Below are 24,730 nucleotides of genomic sequence, written 5' to 3'. Positions count from 1 at the left end.
GAGTTGTTGTAATTCCTGTTGTAATGAAGTGTGAGCAGTTACTTCTCAACTGTCCAGATTTTTGGCTCATACTTTTTGTCTGTTCCTCATAAAGTTTGTGGTTTTCTGGCAAATCCCTGGGATGATCTGAGGACTGAAGTCACTAAATAATGATATACATTTCAGTTTCAGACTTCAAATCCTTCAGAAAATGTATGTTAAAACAAACCCTCTAGCAACTTTTTAAGTTTATAAGAGCATTATTTAAGATATGCCTCTATTTTTGGGCATTTGTCCCCCAATTTTTTGGGGCTTTGTCCAGATTTCTTGCACTAAGAGGTTGAGAGGTATGGTGAGCACTTTCCCCTTACAACTTGTTTTGGTAGAGTTCTCATTTGTTGCGATGGCATGGGTAGTTGCACTGTGAATTACAATTTGTGCTATTTTTTCTGACTGGATAGCACTTCATTAATTTGATTTTCTCTGTTCCTATGTGGTTGACAATGAGTGGTGACAAACTCTTGACTTATACACATACCTCTTAACCAGTCACGGACAAATCACAACAGAATCAGGGAGGGATACATCCAGAACTAATAAAGGACCATCAGGGACACGTTTACCATTTTAACAGTACTATTAACATGAGACAGGGGCGGTGCTTGCTACTGCGCATCCGGTGGGTTAAGATAATAAAACAAAGCCGGCCCAAAATAAAGGACAAACTTAGACATAGCCAGAATAAATGGTTATGCGTTAGCGTTCATTTTTGTGAAGGAAATGAAGTCCGAAATACAAATGAATGTCACTATTGACTACAATCCAGAATCAGTTGATCATTTGCAAAAAAGCACGTTTCATGCATTACATACGAAAATATGAATATCATACCGCTTAACTGTCCAGATTTTAGTTTCACATTTTGGGTCTGTTCCTCATAAAATTTGGTTTCTGGCAAATTAATCAATTGTCACTAAAGATTGCAGTATAACCCCAGAAAGTAAGGGAGAGCACACAACTCACCCACCTATAACTGGTGGTATTACAAATAGTCGTTAACGTGACACTACGATTAGGGTTGCCACCTTTCAAATGCCCAAAGTGGGACATTTTTTGTATAAATGTCAGATTTTGCAGGGCAAAACATACCCATGGCCAGCACAAAAACATAACTTCGCCGTTTTTTTTTTTGCCAGAATAAATGCTTATTCCTGTAGCATTTGAATAGCTTATTCTGTTTTTTTTATAACATTTAGGTGTTTCAAATACAAAATAACTGTTTTATGCAACTATTAAAGAACATATAGGCAATATTTTTGTCCTAAAATCTCAGGACATTTGCCATTTTTTTCAATTTTTTGCAGGACACAACTGCCCAAAGAGGGACTGTCCCTCGCAAAGTAGGACAGGTGGTAACCCTAACTACGATTATACCTTTGTGCAGTTAGTACAACGTTTTGCGCCAATGTACAGAATTTTCTGATGAGTATATAAACATAAAACCCTACATTAACATTCTCAAATACTACACAATTCAAAACACTTCTCTCTTCAATTACTATAATGATGTAAATTGCTCGCACTACCTAGCACCGGAAGTTAGTTGGGGAGCATTAACAAATGTGCACATAGTCATGTACAAGTGCAATGAGGGTTGCTGCATAATTGTGTGGGTGCTGTTATTGCTTCAGAGGTTGCAGTTCATTTGTTATTGTTGATTGCCACAACATGTGTAGAAACAAAGGAGTTTACTTTAAGAGGAGTGATGCTATAATATGTCATAAGGACTGATGCCGAGAATCAACAAAACAGTTGTTTTAGCTCTGCTGACGCTGACAAGTTCGGTCTTTCTTCTTTTTCAGTTGTATTATTACAGACATTACCTGTCTGCAAAAGTGAGTGTGTGTTATATTTAATCTCTGGTTTGCCAGAGTTGTATGATTGACGTTATGTTTTTTTTTTTTTTCCAAAATAGCTAATGTGTTAGCAGCTGCTGGAATGGCTGACACAGTGTTGTGTTGCCTGAGAGGTGTTAGTAACTGCAGCACAAATTTCTCTTGTGAAGATGTATGAGGTCTTACCCAAAGCTGAGTTTAGAAATTACTGTACAGTTATTTGCGTTACCGTTTTATGCATGAAACCACTGACCGGCGCATCATTTGATTTAGACATTGGTAATAGGAAAATATAGACTTTAATTAGTTAACCAACCACTGATAATGGTTGCCTTTGCTTCAGTGGTGACCTAAGAACTTTGGGGATTTGCTCAGATGAAGACCGTGTAAGATTAGACATAAGGATTAAATTCATCTGCAGGATGTAGTTTGTATCTCGTAGGCTTAACATGTTATGTATGCTGTACCGCGTGTTAAAAATGTTACTGGGAAATGTCAACAAGAAGCTTGATTACCATAACTCCGTACCTTATACATGTTAAGATTATTTTTTCAAGGAGGTTAGCGAGTGACTTATTCCACAGCCTTGGAATGCATTGTGTAAGGAATCTGTCAGTGTTTTGGAAATAACTATAGTACTCAGTTTGCAGTCATCATCATACTTGTTTGCCCTGTAGAACAGCACTGGTAATGTTGTGACAGTTCACACCTCCTCTCTGACTTTTGTTACATCATGTTTCTTAACTTGTGTTTTACCCACTGAATTACATAAGAATTTATGTTGTTTTTAATTTGTCAATTAATTCCTTTTATATGGCATAGTATCAGAAGCCTTAAAAAGGTCAAGGTAAGTACAAGCAGTGCCATTTCATATTCATATGAATGGCACAAGATTAATAAGTCTTGTAAGTAAACAATTAGTCCCCTGTATCTTATTTTGAATAAGCATCATTGTGGCACTTTCCTTGATTTAGCATAGCTTAATGCCGAAAATGTGATGAGACCTTGGGACACAGGTAGGCAGTAGTCTCTCCTTTGATAATCACATCACCACAGTGGTCAGGAAATCCTTCTACATGGCTCATCTCATCACAAAAGGATTCTCATCCAGAAAAAAAGAGGCCATTGTTCCCCTCTACTCGCCACTCATTAGACCCATTATAGAGTACAATGCCCCTTTTGGTATCTACCTCACAAGACATCTACAACAACTGGAAAGACCACAGAAATACCTCACAAAGAGGACTACTGGCCTCAAACAGATGCCCTACGCAGACCATCTAAAAAAAATGACAGCTTTACGCCATCGCATATCACTTACTCAGGGGCGATCTCTGCCTAACATACAAAGCTATGTCAAACCCAGAGCTGTTGGACATGCTCCACTTAAAGAAATCCCAATCCTTCCGAGCTACACTCTCTAGGGACCTAAATCTTGTCACCACAATAAACAGAACATGCTGGAGGGATAGATTCCTGTCCCAGAGACTTCCCATACTCTGGAACAGACTACCTATCTATGTCAAACAGAGCTCCTCATTAGCACTCTTCAAGAAAAATCTTGATGATTGGATGGGAAATGGGAAATTCACCCCAGGGATCACTTCTGTGGCTCTGCTAGACAGGGGCACAGGAAAATAATTTTCTTGGGTGGCGAAAGCCAGGGTACATTTTTTGGCTAGGCTTATATAGGCCCTAGGGCCAATAGCCTAGTACCTACCTATAAACCTAAGAATACTGGTTAAGCTAATGGATTTTAAATTGGTTTTGATGTGATGCACCTGGTTTGTAAACTAATACTCTTACACCCTGTTTTGGTAGGTTAGGAATGTGTCCACATGCTAACATTTTGTTTGACATGATTGATGTAGGTTTATTTTGGTTTTCTTTGATCCTACTTAGGAAACCACCAAGTACAGTCATGATAACTGCTGTCACATGTAGAATAAAACACTCAACTCCATGGATGTGACAGCAGTTATCATGACTGTAATTGTATAAAGGAATTTTTCTTTGTTTCTACATGAGTCTGACTTGTATGCTTATTGCAAAGTCTGCACCTTTTTTCTGCAAGCATATTGGCATTTCCTTTACCTGGGTGATCATTTGTTTTTCTAGATAACACATTAAAGTCACAATCTTCTTTTTCAGATTTCTAATGTAATTGAAGAAATTCTTATTACTACTTTAAACCTTTGAGACAAAATGAGTTCATTGGTAGTTCTGGTAGATTTTTTAAGAAAATGCCAATTTTTGTGTAATCTAGACTTGTTTTTGTGATAAGGATGCTTTTTGAAAGCTAAGTAGCATGTATTTTCTGACCTATTTCTTATTAATTTTGTGATTCCAACAAAGTTGCTTTTTTAACTTTTCTTTATATTAGTGTCCTACTTTTATGTGTTCATAAATGCAGACATTACCATTACCATGGAGTTCCCTGGTAGTTTTAAAAGATAATAGTTGACCGGTTCTTGGATTCTTTCCTCTTCACACCAGTAAATCGAGCATTAATCTTATGTCTTAAAAATCTGATGGCTAACAGGGGTGTGGTCTCTCAAGTCAGACTACTGGTACTAAACAGATTAATTAAAGAATGCAAAGGGCACACAAATATGAATCACCAAGCAATTCAACACGTGTATCCTGGCCACAAAAGCATGTGGAAAATAAGCCAAAAAAAAAAAAAAAAAAAAAGACTGAAAACACAGGAGAAGAGGCGAGTCTCAAATTTCTCTTCTCCTTTAAATTTCTTTTTGCAGCACTCCTCCTGCAGCCCTGAACATATATATATATATATATATATATATATATATATATATATATATATATATATATATATATACCAACTCCGAGAATGCTATATTGGAGAAAAGGGAATATTCTGAGAAATGGCATCTTGGACTTGGTATACTAGTCCATTCTTTTGGTCATTCAGTCTCCCCATTTTGAGACTCACTGTAGTGGGTCCTGACATTTCAAATGGTTAAATCTAGCTGGATTTCAGAGCTCACTTGCCCACAGTAACTGCACTTTGAATCACTTGTTACATTCATAGGCACAAACACATTTAATTTCTAGGGAAAATTGGTAATGTTCTCCAACACTACAATCTTCTGTCTTGAGCTAAGGTAGTAAAATGCCACCACACTAGATAACCAGGCAGGGAACTTATTTGTTCAGTTGTTCTAATGAAGTCAAATCATTATAAACACAAATGATGCAGAATAGATTTCACATTGGAGTGATCTGGTCAGTTAATGGTGGATTCCAGTAGTGTTTTGCCATCTAAGTAAATGGACAACCAGCCACAAAGTTGGTAAGAGTGACTAAAAATACTTCAGTTAAACAGATTGAGTTAAGCAATATGTTTGATATTCAGATATGCAGAGAAATTATAAAATTGCCTAGAGAAACATAAAATAAATCTATTGAACCAAATACATTACAAGAAAGAGACATCTGTCTACAGCTAAACCTTTTCTTCTATCCTTTACTGAAAAAAATTCTGCTTTATCTAATATGTCTGGATTTTCAAAGTGTGCCACAGACACAGAACAAAAGTGCAAAGAAACAAACTCCTATTAGTACATCACAGGCTCCAGATAGCATTCTTACTTTTCAACTGTTCTGTTTCTTTCTCAGCTGTTTGATTTAGATTTTTTTCATACAGATCATAGACAGCAGACTGTCATATTTATATACTAATGCGTATTGTCTTAGCTTTGCTAGCTGTCTTCTTAAGATAATTTCCTAATTGCTCTTTTATGAATTTTTAGCTGGCCTAGCAAAAACAGGGCAGAATAATCAATTTTCACATGTGTAGTGTCCAGTAGAAGGAAGTTACAACTTTGTTTGCAAATTTTATATGCAATTCATAGAAAGTCACAATTTCACAGACCTTTTCATGTCATTAGAAAACCTACAGTGCAGATATACAGCTCAAAGAGAGAAGTCACAAAGTCTCACATTTTTCTACCACTGAAAAACACACAAGTTTCAGATTAAATCGGAGATTTTCATTTTACTTTCAGTAGTTTTTATAAAACTTGTGTGTTTCACATACCTTATGCAGTCTGATTCAGAAGTGTCATATTTATTCTCAGATATCCTAATAATCTTGAGCAGACTTATTTCAAGTATTAGGAATGGCGTCACTGTGTTTTTGTGAGGTATTTTTTTAACTTTTATTACAGTTTTCATTGAAATCTGAAGAGGAAAAATTATGATTTTAATTTTACACTTGGGTTAAAGATGATTGTATCATGGTCTGTATGTGTGTAATTTATGGGGGAGGCATAGGATTTGATAGCACAGTGTGAAAGATATCGCCATTTGTAGTCGGTTTCATGCTGTCTTCCAGATTGTGTTGATTCACATAGTCTGTTAATGTCTGGCTATTTTTATTTCATGGTAAGCAATTTACCAAGTCAGTGTGTGAGTAGTTACTATTTATTAATTTTCTTACTTGTATACTGTTTAACAGGTAAGTGAGCTGGTCTACTGAGCCTTTTTAGCCATGACCCAGGTACATGAAGCAGCAAAAAACGGGAGTAAATAAGCAAGTAAAACCCAATACATATATACTTAGTGGTCAAAGTTTACAAAATATTACACAGAGGCAAAATACAATGGAATTAGTAGGAGAGACAATCGTATACATGTAGATAAAGATGCAAAATAAACACAGTAGTAATTTATGCACAAAATGTAGGTTGATGTATTTCATTAGTTGAGTGGAATATTGCATACTAATATTTATTTAAGTAAAACACTAATTAAGTTGGAAACCATTAACTGTACTGTTGGCCATTGTCCCTCAAACGTTTACACAGGGCTTCCTTTTGCAGGTACTCCAAGGTTTGAAAAGTATTGACTTATTTTGGGAGTTTATTCCACATGGCAGGCCCTAAGCTTGGAGAAAGCTTTTTCAGCTGTATCTGCATCTCTGAAAATAGCTTTTTCAGCTGTATCTGCATCTCTGGAAATAGCTTTTTCAGCTGTATCTGCATCTCTGAAAATAGCTTTTTCAGCTATAGCTGCATCTCTGAAAATAGCTTTTTCAGCTATAGCTGCATCTCTGAAAATAGCTTTTTCAGCTATAGCTGCATCTCTGAAAATAGCTTTTTCAGCTATAGCTGCATCTCTGAAAATAGCTATCTTATTTGGTGCCTAATGCAGTTCCCTGATCTAGCATCCACCTCAAGCAAAAAAAAAAAAAAAAAAAAAAAATTCTTCTGCTGAAACTGTAATAAACAGCTTGCTGCAGTCTAAATACCACACATGAAGCACTTTCTGAATGACAGTACTTAAATGCTGCCACATCGGCGTCTACCAGCTGTGTATCCTAATATTTTGCACCTCCTTCGCCTGACCTAGTTATGCTTCTGGTTGTTTTGAAAAAAGCTGGCAAAGGTACTGTGTCCTCTTGACTGCTTTTCTGAGTAGGCTTGTTTGTATCAGGATGCTTTAGTTTCAGAGGAGGGCAGTATTCTAATTTAATTATTTTAAGCAGTAATGTGTTTATCCATCTTGGGAACTGGAGGTCACTCTGGCCCCTTTAGCAGGTTATACTGATGTATATATGCATCAGCTAATAGTACAAATATGTAAGTTTGTTTTCAATAATTTGAAGCCATTGTGTATGGGGCCAGTAATGGAAGGCAATATTCTACATTAAGGAGAAGTACATTTTTGGCTATAGTTGTTTTTGAAACTGACAAAAGAATATGTGAAATCCTGTAATATAACATGAGATGAATTTGGACTTTTTTTTAGTGGTATTAGTATGAATTGTGAATGTTAATGAATGGTCAAGAGCGAGTCCAGAGTACTTGTACTGTGATACATTAGGGATAGTATTATTCTGGTTGACCTTAACTAAAGTAGGGGTAGGCTCCATACTTTCTGGGATGGGGAAAACCACATAATGTATATAACATGAGGTGGGGGGAGCAGCACTCTCCCATATTTGTGAATACCAGATCAGATTCCCCAGTGGGAGTACAGACTAGCTGCTCCAGCACATTTGAATTTACAAAGTCAAGAAATCTTTGGTCCTGCATGTTAGTGTTCATGTATGCCTCCTAATTAATGGAGAGGTAGTTAAAATAACTCATGAGCATGGTATTAGATGGATGGTGAGTGATTCTAGTAACTTCAGGTGTCATGGATAGGTTTCTTGGTTCATAGTGGGGGACCTATAGCTAGCAAGAAAATGGTAATTTTTTTTCCATGGTTAGTTGGACATGGAGTAGCTCAAGCTTGTCATATTGTTTGACAAGCCTTGAGGAGTGCTTTTCCTTTCTGTAAATAGATACACCTCCACCTGTAGTTCTTTCATGTTCAGTGGGTGGTTGGAATGTATGAAAGGGATTATAGCCATGCACTGCCGGAGTGCTTTCTGTGGCTTTGAACCATGTTTCAGTAACTGCACAGACGTCAGCATTCTCCAGGGTGAGGAGAGCTTCCAGGGAGTGCAGTTTCTTGTTAATTCTCCTAGCATTGAACAGTAACACCTTTACCTTGTCCTGCGTAGCTTTTGTTATGTTGGAAGGTTTGTCTGTTTGGCAATGCCTAAAAAAGGCAATATTGGGCTGGATGATATTTTGGCCAATATCTGAAAGCTTAGAGGTGACAGGTGAAGACCATCCTTGGCAAAGCAGCATGTCCTATCAATCATATCCTCCCAGGCTGACAAGTATTGGACCCCTTTGGAATGACACCAGTCGCTAAGTCAGTTGTTGTGCTGATATTGTGGCGTCTTTGGAAATGGTAGAATGCTGCTCAATGCTAGGCTCATACCTGCCTGTGACACACCTGAGAGCTCAATCAAGTCTCTCTCTTCTTATAGTCCAAACAGGTATGTCTCAGGTCATTCACGCCCGTATGGACTATGACTGAGTTATAGTGGTACTTGGGGGTAAGTGACCTCAGTTCTTGTGTGATCTGGTGAATTCTGGCCCTTGACACATGACTAATTGTAACTTTCCCCCTATCCAGCCTGGTAAGAGGGACATCAGTGTGTCCCACAATGGAGTCTCCTATGACCAGAATATTGGGTCATGCAGTGTTTTGCCTTATGGGCTTGTTAGTTGAGGCACAATGAGATGTGACTTTGTGTTGTGTTGGGAATTGTCTTTGAGTGCATACAGTGTTTCTGAGAACTGTGCCTGAGACCTTTGAGGTTTGGGTAAGTCACATGTGAGCACCTCCGCATATGTGGGTCTGTGTGTGTAGATCTTTGTGGATGCTATGAGTGATGTGAGTTGTTGACAACCTGTTTGTTGCATTTTGTGTCTGTATGTGAGAGTCTGGTCTCCAATATCAATGTGTAACTACATTTCACATACTGTATTTGTCTGTTCAAGAATCAAGTGGTTGTCAGTGTACATAAGGCAGTTGTTACATTGCCTTAAGATACCCATGTCCACCAAGCTGGATGTAGACATAGCATGAAAATGCCCATCCATGGTTGTAGATCCTAATGTGTGCTTTAAAGGATAGGAGTGGAGGGTGTTTGTAACTGGATGAGGGAACTTTGCTTACGTGGAATAATCTGCAGCTAACCTAACCAGTGATGCTACCTGAGCAGCAATAGACCTGGGTGCTATAAGAAGGTAACTAGCACAGTAAACTTTCACAGCATAATGGAAATAAGCAGTTTTTCCAAATGTTTGCATCTGTACAGGGCACTGGCACAGTGAACAGCTCTGTGCAAATGGGCTGAATTTATACCAGCACTGGAAATACAGAAAACTGACTCAGCCCTCTGGCGAGTACAGCAACTACACTTGAAGCCCTTTTGTGTGCTTCCCAGCTCAGAAACACCCGATAAACACCTACTGCCACTAGATGAATAATCTCAGTCCTCGCACTGTAAAAGTGACCAGAGTGAAATGCTATGACAAACGAACCTAAAGATACAGATACAGCAGTGTGCTTTCAAACAGCATATAAAAGTGTGATTATTCAGTAAAAGTACTTTGCTTTGTAGAAATGAGCCAAGAGACACTCAGCTGTACATAATTTATAAGGCACTAAACAAGATAAGTTGATTAGTAAGCCCTTCAGCCGATAAAACTACATGCAGAATTCTCAAGTGTTTCCCCACCCTAAACAGACCAGATTACCACCAAGTGCCACTAGATGGAACACAGAAAAGTGCTTGCTAGAGTGTAAAAATACACTAGTTTATCCAACAGCTGGCTAGATAATGAATTCAGAGCAAGTAAATAAGTAGAAAAGACAATGACAGGGAGAATGAACTTTTTCAAAATAAGCACAAGGAAAGGCAAATAACTCAAAATATCAACAGCAGTGTAGAAAAGGAAGGGCTTATTAAGTTCAATTTACAGTAAGAGTGGGCAGCTTAAAATTGCCAGGTTTAAAAAAACAGATCAAGGAATGGGAGTGTCGGTGGGAAAAATAACTAGCACCAGTGCTTATAATTCATGCAGGCTTGGGGTTTTATCAGAAAAGACAGAGACCCAGAAATTCACTGTATATTTAAGTGTCACTCAAGAAACAATGTAACCAGTGGAAAAAAAGTGAAATGTGCAGCTGTCTGTCACACAGAACAAAAATACCAGGCCAAGCAGATTTCTTGAAACAGAAAACAAAATGGAGCAGGAAAAACAGAAAGCAGTATTTCTTTGATATTGCACCCTTTCTTACAAATTACCAATGTGCTCTCTACTTGAGATTCCACGTGGTGGATTGGTGTTATTTCAGATTTTCTTATTTTAGTTGAGAATTGATTTAAGTGTATTAACTTGTTAGAGTAAGGCACCACCATTGTATTGGTGTACTTCATTTCATTTACTTTTCTTTTCACATTCCTATTCTCCAAAAAAGAAGGGTATTGAAGAATAGGATGAAACTCTGATTGGTAGAGGTGTTCTGTGAGAAAGGATACCTATGTCCTACTCATCCTATTAAAGTCTTGATTATTTTAAACTAGTCTTGAAAGTCTTACCAAATGGACTTTCACTAGGCCCCTCTTTTGCTGTATGGGATGATAACTGATATAATGTAAACACAGTTTATAGAAGTGTTTTCTAAGGGTCTTTTATATATTGTTTGAATATGAATTTGTTAGATGCACATATGGAACTGAAGAAATTTGTATAGAAATTGATCTTGAGGCTTTTCTTTCAACATTCTTGAAGTACTAACACTGTAAATGTCATTTTTAAAGTCATTATTACTTTTAGCCCCCCCCCCCCCCATCAGTTCTGGTGATGTGAACAAGACTTTAGAGACTTTTCATCCATCCATCTATCCTCACCCCCTTTTCCCTATTTCTGTACATGAGGTCAGGGGTATCACTTCAATAGTGACAATCCTCTAGAGCCAGGGTTTACACCACTGGGTGGCTAGCCCTGACATGGTAGTTCTTTCAGATCACACACTCAAAGTTGTGGCCAATTTAGTGTGTCCAGTCCACCTACTGTATGTCTTTGAAATGTGGGAGGAAACCGGAACACCCGGAGGAAACTTCCGTGAATGCAGGGAGGACATGCAGAGACTTTTATATTACTAATTCTTTTAAGCATTTCAGTTTAGTATTAAGTGAATGCAAGATGATGAATTCAATTATGAGAGATGAATCCATAAGGGTTATGAAACCCGATAAGGGTGGCTATCGTAGTTATGGACTATTCATGTATGCCAGTGCGATTACCACTATAGTGATGAATGATGTTGCATATAAGCCTGTTACTAGGAATACTGTCAATAATGCTTATGCTAAAATTGAGTTTATATTGAATGATTTAATTGTTGATGAAATATAAATAATAATCTCTGAATTCTTTAGGGTAACAGATGTACTACATATTTCTGGAATTCTTAAAATATTAAAGACCTGAAGAATCCACTTTTTAGGTGATAGTTTCTGCAAGTGGATCTAAAAAGGACAGTATGGTAGCATTTTAATTAAAAAAAAAAAAAAAAAAAAAAAAAAAAAGTTTTAAATGCTCTTTAAAGATGAAGATTATGTAACAACTACTTGGGTAGATTGGACCCAAGTTTAATGCTTCATCTGAAGGGATATGCACACGCAGGATTGCAGCACCCCCTTTTACTGTCAGTAGTGGAAAAGTAGTCCGAACACCTGGTATGGGAATGGAACCTACAGCATTCTGATCTTCTGGCGTCAGTCAAGTGAGCTGCCTGTTGAGCCACTGACACTGACTGTTGTGCCACATGCTGCCTGAAAGACATCCGTTTTCTCATGGCAGGTTAGGCCCATTCATTCCCCCTTCCTGTAGGAAGAGGATGACCATAACAGTCCATCATCCGGGCAGCTGTCATGGGTTTTCTGGTATGGTATAAATGCCCACCCTTTGGCAGCTGACATGAAGGCCCAGCAATGCATCTTTTCTAGCAGCAAGACATAACTTGCTTCCATGCATGTCCTCCCCAGGAAGCTAAACCTCCTTGGAGGATTGCTTCAGATGCAGTTTGGTAGAAACCAAGCACTTATCCCTGGCATACTTGCTGTACATCATTCTTCAGCTGAGTCTCTGAAAGTCAGGGACACTTGAAAGTTATGTAGGGGGAGAATCTGACAGAAACGTACTTTCAGCATGAAAAATAAGGTCTTTGTATTAAAGTTAAAGACTTTCAATAAGCACTGTATCAGACTGCATTTCTGAGTGTTGGAGTAAGAGTGATCTAATTGTGGCTGTTACTAGTTATATATCCCTTTGTATCATGTTACAAGGCTGTGGCACAACAAGGGGGAATCCCTTCTTAACAAATAAAGGTGGTTCTGTCAGTAAGTAGCACAATGAGGAGGCCAGATTTTGGAGTACTCCTTGCAGTTTAGAAGGCTGCTTCTTTTGGAAGCACTCCTTTCCCCCATTTGTTCCTACCCAGGAATCTGAATGAGCTTGTCCACTCTGCTGCAAGAGCCAGATGGCAGGGAGTGGGTTAGCTTGCCAGACCTGTGGGGCAGTCTACATTCTCCCCAGCAGGGCACCCCTCCACTACAATGGCTATTCCAAGCTCCACTGCTTGCTTGTGTCATAGGGGAACCATGTTCGTGCATACTGAATTCACATTGGCTTACTGTTTGACTTGGAGATAGCAGCATAGGCTTGTTAGGTAGCTTCACAGATTGCAGTACCTAGTGCTCCCACTAGGTGTCACTTGTGATGTGCCAAAACTGCCTTCTTTCTCCTGGATGGGCAAGCTGGAAGTGGCTGCTCACTGCCATCCTTCCTAGCAGCTTTATCAGGGCTTAGTCCCTGTCAGGGTTGCCAGACATCCCTATTTGAGTGGTACTGTCCCGGGATCAGCAGCCCAATCCTGACTCCTGCACTGCTGGTTAAAATCCTGGTGAAACAGCCTCATTTTGCGATTTATGATTGGCTTGTATGCTGGTATATGAGCCGATCATAAATCGCAAAGCGGAGCCACTTTAGTTCAATGTGGAACAGCAGGCTGCTCAGTTTAGAAGAGGCTCTGCTGTATGAATTTTTGAATGGCTCGTATGTCTGTATACGAGCCAATCAAAGATCACAAATTGGAGCCACTTCTGCTTAATGCAGAACTGCCTGCTGTTCTTCCGCATGAACAAAATAGCCTTTTTTTGGCTTTACTTAGCGTGAAAGATCTTTCTTTTTGTCTCTACCTGGCCCTTCAGAAGTCTGGCAACCTTGGTCCCTGTACACCACAAAACTGACAAGGGGCTTGAGCATTATGGAGCTACAAAGGACTTTGCATTTTTAGGGGGTACAGTAAACGGCTAAAAATGAATGTACAGAGAAGTGGTTTTCAGTTTTGCTAAAGTCCTTAAGCCTGTAAGTTTGAAGAGAGATAATTGCTCTTTACAGATTTAGTATTTTTAACTGACTGGGGGAGCTGAATGTGTTGAGGTTATGAATCTGAGGTTAATTGGGAAGGCACTAAAGGATACATAAATAAGCTGGTTATGTACACATTTAAAAGGTAGTTTAGGTGATATTTACTTACTTTAGGTCCATATCTAATGAATACATTCATTATTGGTCTGAGCTGAGTAAACAGCCTGGGAGGAGGGCCTAGAAGAACCAGGCCGAGAAGTTAGAAGTGTGGGAATGTTCATATATTACTAAATACATTAGTTTCATTTTACAGATTTAGTGAATTTTTTTTTTTTTTTTACAGAATGGTTCCAGTGTTTCCAATACCAGAGGAGGTTTGTCAACTGAAGGCAGTGTCCAGTGGGTAAGTGAGAACAGCAGTTTGAGGTTACAAAAAACTTCAGATTTCTTTTAATGATGGTTTTTAAAGTCTTTATCTTATTTCTAAGGTTTAGTAAGCATTTGAGGAAAATGTAGTTGCTGCTGTAATCTGGCAGCCGCCACAATGGCTGAAATCCATTTATTTTTAAATATGGCTAGTCCTGTCCTGAAACGAGACCAGCCATGATAGACCATAATGCAGTTTGGTGCCTGTTAAATGTACGTAAATAAATGGTATGTTTATATGTGCATGTATACACTTACATTTGTGTATGTTGTTTAGTAACTCACATTTCCATTTTTTTTATAGCTTGCTTTGTAATAATACTTTGAAAAAAAAACATTTCATCTGGATGTGTTACTTATGAAGTGACACATTTGCTAACCACATTTATATTGTTGGCAGTGTTACCCCCCAACCCTTTAGAAAGGTGTGCAAAACATACATTTTTGGGCGTCACTTGCAGTTCATGTGGCTATGTAGTCAGGTGCAGAGTTTGTGTCTCACACTAGGACTGTTTGTAGTCCAAGAAGATGTAAGGAACTTTTGAGGCCAAGATCTCCTTTGACAAGAAACTGTACCTTTAAACTAAAGTCTATCTTTGTAAGAACCTAAAGATTTTCTTTAGAGCATTTTATGTTGACATCTGACTCAACACATGCTCTCCTTTCATATTTAAGGGCACTGTCTACTCTGACTTTACTAGAACTGCTGATGCTTAATTATTGGTTTTCTGATATCTCCATTCACCTCTTACTTTCCTTTCACACTGCTTCAGCTTCAGTACCTCCTTCAGACATTCCTCCATTACTAACCACTTTTCGTTTGTTTGTCTTTTTGTCTTCTTATAGATTCTCCTGACTAGGCTTACTGGAACTCTTACACTTAAAGTGGTTTTATGTCACAGTCCTGGACCAGCTTTGTCACAAAAGGTTAAAAATAAGTAGATTTATTCCTGCCCTTTCACTCCCTTCTTTTTCTAAAACTGATACCTTTCTTGAAGCCTACTGGTGAGACAAGACATACTTTGTCCATCCCTTAACCCTTGTTCAGGGCAGGACCCATCTGTTCATTGCACCTACATGACTTCTAGCAGAGTCTGGTAACTTCACAGGCTGAAACCTGTAAGAAGGAGGAGTGACAGACAACCATGCCCATCATGTTTAAGTACATGTTGTGCACAGTGGCATACAAAGCACGTTGATCTCTGTTTTAAAAGTTATGATGAGCCAAACCAGAATGGTGGCTTCTAGCAGTCTTAGTTGTCTTAATATGAGTCCTTGCTGCCTAGCTGCAATGGTTAGTAGTTGCAAATCTGTGTCCTAGAAGTTGGGAAGCCTGCCAGGCTGTCCTGGAAAAGAGCTATTGAGATACTCAAGGGAAGGAAGAGGGGACAACAGAGTAGACTGTTAGAGGTTACCTTTGATGGCTGGGTGGGGCATGGCGATCAATAAACAAGTTCCCTCCCTAGCTTAAAAACTTCTTTCTCTGTGTGTGTTGCTGCCATAATAATCCTACTTCACTGGTACTTTAGCTTGTGAGAATGAGGCATCCTGTGAACTTGATCCATCCATTTCAGCCTCCAATCATACCTTGTGTTGTGCATAAGTGTGTTGTATTATGTAATTTTCATTTGAATGCAATGATGTTACTGCAAACTGTGCCGTCTCTTAACTTGTACCGGAGCATATTTGAATAGTTAAGCATTTGTTACAACCCTCACTGTGATTTTTTTTTTCATACAGAATCACTGTAAACTTTTTTTTTTTGTTGCTGTAAACTTTATCTGTCAACGTGTACTGGAGCTTTTCTTTTCAGGGTAGCACTGCAAGTCTGTCCATCCCAATAGGATTTTCTGAGTCTGTATATGTGATTGAAAAAAAATATGCATCTGGCCCAGCACTGACTTTAAGTCTGTCTCTGTCTCGTGCCATCCCCATCTTCCAAAGTGCTTGAAAGCCTTCTCAGTTAGGTCATTTATATCCTGGAATTTTTATCCAACCTCCACCCCCTTGAGTCAGTAGTATGGCTTTATATTTGTCCACAGTACCTTCAGTGTTATTTAAATTCAACTGGATGTCTTTGGAAAGTAGGATTTTGTTGCTGTGTTACTAAAGGATTCTGTTTGATCGGTCTTGATACATTTTTAATGAAATGTGTAATGTTTGTTTTGCCTTGATTTTATTTAGGTTTTGTTATTACTAATTGCTAAAGATTTTTGCCATGGGCAGTACATGCTCTTTGTTCAAAATGTCAGACTGAGTTCCCTTATTGCCGATGCTCGTGTCCTCTTCTCCATTTTGAATTATATGCCCTGTGGAGATAATAAACATTACAGTGTGCACAAGTGATGTGTTTCTGTCGTGCAAAGTCTGTCTAGTATCTTTCAGCAGTTAATTACTGGTTAACTGTCCATGGTTAAAAACTGAGAGAGAGAAACATACTTCTCCAGGTCCCCAATAAGACTCCCCACTGGCACAGTTATAGGATCCAGATTTCAGCCTAGTGGCCAAGCTGAAACCTCCAGCACCCTCTCTGTCCAACCAGTGCTTCATGTCCCTTCCCAAGTAGCTCACACACACACACAGACACACACACACACACGCACTTTGAGTTTATACAACCACACAGACACTCCTGGGGAATGCTGGCACAGGTTCTCCAGCTATGCCTCTTTTACCCAGACAATATGGTAGAAGTCACTGCCACCACCCAGCTAATATTTATCAGCTACTCAAAAGACCCTTATGAAAGGGTGTCCAGTTATACTGTGCAATATTATTATCCAAATGGTATATGTGACTGAACAGTCCAGACTTATTTGGAGTGACTTGGTACAGTATCACTATATACATGTGATGTACTCTTAGAGCTTAAATTATCTCTACACAAAACAGCCACAGTTGAAAGGTTTAAAAATATTAAATAATAAAAACACAAGACAATACTTCTTACTGCACAGTGCTGATCAAGAGTTCAGAGATCACAGATAAATACTTAGAATAATACAGTAGAAAAGTTCTGACATCACATAAAAACAAACTAGGCTAATCTTTCTATTTCCTAGCCATATCTAAGAGAAAACACAGTTCTAAAATCCTACTTGCATATAGACACAGGCAGAGTGGTGAGTTGGATGTTTTCAAGACAAATGCTCTTTCTGTCCTTAAATTTATAACACAGTACCACTGATTCATTTATTTCTGGTTCCCAGACTAACAGACTCTCAGAGGTTAATAGCCATTGATCTTGCAGATGGTCAGGAAGCCAGAACAGTAAAAAATTATACATGCAAATTCTAGCCATTCACTCTGGCCTCAAAACAATAGGCAGAATGCCTTTCATCTAGACATCTCGGCTCCGAGTTTTGACATCAAAGAATTGACTTATCAGCTTTGTTACAGCAGAGTGCACTGTTACATTTTTGCAGTTGCACATTTAACACCATTTGTTCCCATTTAAGAGAACAAGCCTGTGGCTTATATTAACTTTGTCATTTGTAAATATTATCTACAAAATTGTATCTGGCTAGGCTGGCAGCCTTCACCTATCTTCACACCTTTATTTTACTTTGTTACATTGTGCTGCATCTGGCATGGTTTATGACTGCAATTTTTTTAATAGGCATACACACCAAGCGAACAAGTAAATACATGCATATTTTTGTGCCATTTATTTGAATGTTAAGTTGCTCATAACATGTTTGTTTTTTTTTTCAAAAACTCTATTAAATTATCAGTTAAGACACAGGGAAATGTACAGTAATAGAAATGCAAACCATGTTATGTTTCTAAGTACGTACATTATACATTTCATATCTTTTCTTTCTCTGTAATTATCATTAGTACATTACATAAGTTGCAGAATTCCTGCCTTCTCATAAACTTGACTGCTATTCCTGAATGTTATGCGTGTATCGTTCCCACCATTTCCATTTATTCCTATTATTTCCGTTTATGTCTATGTAATTTGCTCATTCCCTTTACTAATGATCCCGCTTCAGTCTTTTATCTCTTTTGCAATATTCAGTACTTAAGTACAGTTGATTTAGACTTCGTGTTTTAATAATTGATTTTTTGGTAGCCATCAGAATTAAATTGAATAAGGCCTTACTGTATGGAGGCACTTCAGGTCCTGTGCCCCAGGTCAAAAGAAGTATTTCCTTTGTTTCAGCCATTTCTTCACCTAATATTGCTGACAGAGTACTGTATAGGGGAATTTTTAAAATTTGCCAATTCATTACGCTCTCAAAACATACGTTCTCAGTTACCTCTTTTTTTTTTTTTTTTTTTTCTTTACCATTGCTTCATAATCATCCCTTACCCATTTTGAATTTATAATCATTTGCTTGTGTTCTGTATACAAGCCTTAACTGTGTAGCTCTAAAATATCTCTTCAAACCAGGTAATCCTAAACCACCTTGTTCTATTGGGAGGATCAACATATCCCACTTGACTCTTGCCCTTTCCCTTCCAAGATAAAGTCTAACTCTTCATTATTTATTATCCACAACTTCTCTGATAAAAATATGCTTGACCCATATATTAAACTAAAGGGACCAAATACATTCTCACTGCTTGTATCTTGCTATACATATCCATAAACAAGAGCTTTCATGTTCTCAGTTTTTATATTATCTGTTGTTTAGTCTCTTCCCACGTTCTCTTCACTGCCGTAACAGGAGCGTTATTAATCCATATTTCTAAATACTTCATCTTATTGTGTCCCCATAAGTATGGCTATTGTTGAATCAGTTCATGTGTAGGTACATAATTTACAGCTATAGTCTTTGTTATATATTCCAGAAAGACTTGAAACAGACTCAAAATGTTCCACAACAGTGAGATGTGCTATTTTGCATTTATTGGGTACAAAATAATATCTGTAAGTAAGACACATTTTCTTGATTACCAGACCAATTGTATCCTTGCATTTCTGAGTCTATTTTCTTTGACACTATCTCTAAACATAAAGCAAATAACAAAGGGGAAAGAGGGTTACCTGCCTAGATGTCCTTCAAGGATGCATCTGCAGTCATAACATATGGGTTGTCCTGCCTCAGGCAGCCCTTCGGTCGGCCGGATTCCAAAGTCTGGGTCTGGCCTCGGCTGATGTCGCATCTTCCCCGACATCAGAGCTGCTGGGGTATAAAGGCATCAGCCGACGCCATTTTCCTCAGTCTTTCTTGCCGCGCGGTGCCCGAAGCAGAAGCTGTTCGCAAGTGCCGGTCGGTCAGATCCAGAGATTCAGGTACCGAAGACTTCTAAAAAGCTAAGTACCCCGTTGGGGACTCTTTCTTGCCTCAGCCGATGTCAGACTAAGTAAATAATTGTTTAACTTGTGGGAAACAAATACCTCATAAGGATTTCCATTCCTACTGCCTTCCTTGCTTAGGCCCAGACCACGACGTATCAGCTTGTTTAGCCTGTGCCTCCTTCAACCGACGGACTCTTAGACGTCGGTCGGAGTTTGCAGAAGAGTTTTTTGGATCCGCTTTTGCATATAAAATGCCGTCGGAGACTCCGACTACACATTTAGCCAAAAACGCAAGGAAAAGGACCGACACTTGCGGCCCGCGGTTTCGGCTGAAACCACGGTTAGGCCTACCGCGAGTGTCTCTGTTTCGGCTGAAACAGAGGCCTCGGTTCTACCTTCTGCCAAAATCATACCTCCGACAACCAAGGCCAGCGAGGCCCCGGCCGAGTCGGCTACAGAAATCCCTACCGAAGAAGCAAGCGCACAAGAATTGTCCGACACCATTCCTTTGGACATTTCCACTCCTGCACGTGGGGCAGCTAGGCCCCCTGCTTCTATGTCTATTAAGGCTTTCTCCAGGGCTAAAGCAGCTAAAATTACAAAAGCTTTACCTGCAAAATCAACTTCTCAGAGACCTTCCTCAAGTTCCCAGATTCTCAGTCTTGCTGAGGACCTTATATCTCTGATTAGGGGTTCCCAACCTCACCCAGACAGGTCCCCCCTGAACCTCTCTCCTCTGACTACTCCTCGGATGGATCTGATTTGTCAGACCATCAGGAAGGGCCATACTCACCTTATGAGGATTCTGATGCAGAAGACTCTATCCCTTCTGCTTCCCCTCCAGAGGAATTTTCCTTTGGGGAAACTTTACACTCTATGAGGGAACACTTTCAATGGCAGGGTCAGGATTTCTCTGATTCTAGAAAAAGACTAAGGACTTTCTTACACTTGCCACAGCATAGGCCTTTAGCCATACCACCTGTGCTAACTGTAGTTGATGATGCATATAATGATGTCAGCTCTGCCCCTGATTCATTTCCCCCGGCCCCTGCCAAACCTGACAGATACTACAGGGTTCCGGATTCCCACTTCCACTTGTATAAAGCCCATGCTGCAGACCCAGAAACTATTTCTCAGGGCCCGAAAGGTGTTGCAGCTGCCACTGCCAAAAACCCACTACCCTCTGAAAGGGAGTCAAGAGCATTAGAGAGATGGGGAAAAAGGCTTACACATCTGCTACTCTTTCCGCCAGGGCTTTAAACTGTCAATTCCATATGATACAGTACCAGGAATATTTGTTAGATCAGCTGAATAAAAAGCTTTCTTCTCCTGAACCTTTAGACCGTAAGGCCCTTCAGGATTTGGTACACAATTCTCAGCAGGTCAGTAATCATTTCTTAAAATGTGGCTATGATGCACTGGAAGCTTCATTTAGATCAGCTATGACTGGGGCAGTAATTCGTAGACATGCCTGGCTAAAAGAGCAATCCTTGCCGGACCATGTCAAGGCTAAACTCTTAGATGCTCCAATGGAGAAACAAAGTTTATTTGGCTCCCCTGCACAGGAGATTCTAAAGAAAGTGGAAGAAAAAGCAAAATCTGTGCAAACAGTTAAGGATTTTCTGCAGGTCCAACCTCCAAGGTTCAGCAGAAACTGGCCTTCAAAGAATTGGTCCTTTCCAGACACCTCCAAAGCACAGAGGGGCAGGAATAGATGCCCAAGAGGCAGAGGTCAATCAAAGGGTGCCTACAGGGGTCGCCAGTGGCAACCTGCCAACCAGAGGAGTACTGCCACAGCTGCAACTACAACCACTTCCACAGGACAAACACAATGACTTGACTCTGATTCCGCCTACAAGGGAACAAATGGAAGCACCCTTGGGCGGAAAATTGGCTTTATTCTCAAAAAACTGGCATTGCATTACAAAAGACAAATGGACATTGCAAACAATAGACAAAGGATACAGGTTTCATTTCCACACTTTACCAAGAAGGAGCGGAATGCCAAACCTTCCACCAAACCAGAAGCTTTAAGACAAATCAACAATTTACTTCAGATGAAATCAATAGAAAGGGTACCATCTATGGAACAAGGCCAAGGGTTTTACTCCAGACTATTCCTTGTACCAAGAAAAGAAACCCAATGGAGGCCTATTCTCGACTTGTCCGCACTAAACACATATCTCATTGTGCCAAAATTCAAAATGCTGACCCTACAGCAACTTCTTCCCATGTTGGGCAAGGAGTCTTGGCTGGTGACTCTAGATCTCAAGGAGGCATACCTGCACGTCCCTATATGACCAGATTGCAGAAGACACCTCAGATTTCTTGCAGGATCAGAGCATTATCAATTCTCAGCATTGCCCTTTGGCTTATCTACTGCTCCCAGAGTATTCACGAAATGCCTGGCATCAGTAATTGCACATTACAGGCTTCAGGGAATTCAAATCTACCCATACCTGGACGACTGCCTAATACAAGTGGAGAACAGGACAAGACTTATAAAGGATTTGGCCTATGTCATACACCTGTTACAGGCCTTGTGATACACAGTCAACATCCAGAAGTCAAGACTAGTGCCATCCCAAAGGATAACCTTTTTGGGTGCGGATCTGGACACAATAACTCAGATGGCTTTTCTCACAGAAGAAAAACAAAAGCAACTCCCAGTCTACTTCATGGCTTTGACAAGACAAACTCAGCTCACTGCAAGGAAAGTCCTGCAGGCCCTGGGTTACATGGCATCTTGCATAATCTTGATCCCACATGCCAGGCTGCATATGAGGAAATTACAATGGTACCTAAGGAATGTATGGTCTCAACACAAACACAGTCTAGAAACCATGATTCCAATCATTCCATGCTTGAAAAAGGAATTCCTGTGGTGGGCTCAGGCCTGCCAGTTCAACAGAGGGTTGCCTTTCAACAAACCACAACCAAGGCAGACCATCACCACGGACGCCTCAGACCTAGGATGGGGAGCACACATGGAAGACAAGTGCATCCAAGGCCTATGGACTCAAGACCAGCTGAATTTGCACATAAACCTAAAGGAGATGCTGGCAGTGAAACATGCAATCGAGGCATTCAAATCATTCCTCTAGCAAGGTCATCTGCTGCTAAGGACAGACAATACCACAGTCATGTGGTACATAAACAAACAGGGAGGCACGCATTCCTACCCTCTATGCCGGATGGCAATGGATCTGTGGAACCTAGCCCTGAATCTCAACATCCAACTGCAGGCCAAATTCGTACCAGGAAAAGAGAATTCACTAGCAGACAGCTTAAGCAGAACTACCACGGATGCTCACGAATGGATGCTGCATCCAGACATCTTCAAAATCATAACAAACAAATGGGGAATGCCAAAATCATAACAAACAAATGGGGAATGCCAGAGATAGACCTGTCCGCCTCCCCACTCAACAACCAACTAAGGAAATTCTGCTCAAGAGTATACCACCCACAAGCCTGGAAGGTGGGCTTCCTCTCTTTCAACTGGAATGCCCTAACAGTGTATGCTTTTCCACCGCTCCCATTGATGTACAGAGTACTACTGAAGATCAGAGAGGAACAGCCAAAGGTGATACTGATAGCTCCAGACTGGCCAAGGCAGCACTGAGAAGCATGTCTCGGACGAACTCATGGCCTCTACAAGAAAGACATACTCAGCTAAATGGAAGAGATTCCTCATTTGGAGCGCTTCAAAGGGTACAAATGTCACACTGGCAAACCTAGCACACATCCTAGAATACTTAGCAGAACTGTTCCACAATGGCCTGTCCTACTCCTCCATTAAGATTCATGCTTCAGCAATTTCAGCAGAATACAACATGGATCCTCCTATCTTCTCTCACCCTCTCCTCAGACAATTTTTAAGAGGGATCAAAAATGTAAAACCTCCAAGAAAACCCCCTCTTCCTGCATGGGATCTCAATTTTGTGCTGGAAAAATTAACACTACCCCCTTTTGAACCAGCAGCATCAGCAGACTTACAGTTCTTATCTTGGAAAACTGCTTTCCTTCTAGCAATCACTTCAGCAAGAAGAGTATCCGAGTTACAGGCACTGATGGCAGTGCAGCCTTTCCTTATTTTTCACCAGGATAGAGTGTCTCTGAGAACCAATCCTACTTTCATGCCAAAGGTGGTATCCAGGGTATCCTTGAACCAAGCTATTCATTTGCCTACGTTCTTCCCTAACCCACAGAACAGGGGGGAAAAACTACGGCACACCTTGGATGTACACAGACAACTATGCTACTGTCTGGACAGAACTAAAACCAGCAGAAAAACTGACCAACTTCTGGTAGCATATGCAACTGGAGTGCAAGGAAAAGCAATTTCCAAACAATCTCTAAATGGATAGGAAATTGCATTCATTTCTGCTACTCTTTTCATGGAAAGACAGCTCCTGAAAATATCAGGCCTCACTCCACAAGAGCCACAGCCACCACTACAGCTTTCCTACGAGGGGTGGCTACCAAGGACATTTTAGAAGCTGCTACTTGGAGCTCCATGCATACATTTGCCAAGCATTACAATCTACCTTTATACTCCAGATCCCGAGCAGGTTTTGCAACTGCAGTTTTACAGGGGATCATAACTACACCATCCTTATCTTAGTACCTCCTCCCCCAGTTTGGCTATGGTATTCTACCCATATGTTATGACTGCAGATGCATCCTTGAAGGACATAGTACAGTTTTGTACCTACCATAAATGTAGATGTCTGATAGGTATGCATCTGCAGTCAGGATTACCCACCCGCCTTCCCCTCTGTGGTATTCCTAGGGTGCTTACCCCTCTTTCAGCTAGCTGGGGGAATCTATTATGGTGTATTTGTTTGTATGTATGTATATATATATATATATATATATATATATATATATATATATATATATATATTGTTTTACTCTGTTTGGAATTTTCAACTTTTATCCAAATTTAGCCTTCCTAGAGGGCACCTGGCATCTGGGGCAAGAAACACTGAGGAAAATGGCGTCGGCTGATGCCTTTATACCCCAGCAGCTCTGACGTCGGGGAAGATGCGACATCAGCCGAGGCCAGACCCAGACTTTGGAATCCGGCCGACCGAAGGGCTGCCTGAGGCAGGACAACCCATATGTTATGACTGCAGATGTATACCTATCGGACATCTACATTTATGGTAGGTACAAAACTGTACTTTTTTCTGTTCAAATACAACCTTATCAGATAGGAACCATCCCACTTTTAATTCTTTCCTCTGATCCTTCGTATATACGCGTAATTAACCTTACCGTTGTATCGGGGGAATGCAAATGCTTCCATTATCAATTCTGGCAGCACCTTTGCAATTCTTATAGCTAGTACAGACATAAGCATT

The 24,730-nt window shown here is 39.9% G+C and overlaps 1 protein-coding gene across 2 annotated transcripts in view; it reads left to right on the top strand.

Moving 5' to 3' along the window:
* The first annotated feature begins 1,609 nt into the window (after positions 1-1,609).
* Positions 1,610-24,730, top strand: part of FKTN (fukutin) — a 553,910-nt gene continuing 530,789 nt past the window's right edge. For both annotated transcript variants that reach the window (XM_044061118.1, XM_044061119.1), the window contains exons 1-2: positions 1,610-1,874; positions 14,028-14,087. In XM_044061118.1, the coding sequence (XP_043917053.1) occupies positions 1,770-1,874; positions 14,028-14,087 (165 nt within the window). In that variant the 5' untranslated portion in view covers positions 1,610-1,769. The remainder of the gene's footprint in view (positions 1,875-14,027; positions 14,088-24,730) is intronic.

This window comes from Protopterus annectens, chromosome 2.part0 (genome assembly GCF_019279795.1).
Source record: "Protopterus annectens isolate FY-2018-M chromosome 2.part0, PAN1.0, whole genome shotgun sequence".
Taxonomy (NCBI): domain Eukaryota; kingdom Metazoa; phylum Chordata; order Ceratodontiformes; family Protopteridae; genus Protopterus; species Protopterus annectens.
This window is presented reverse-complemented; position numbering and strand designations above follow the sequence as displayed.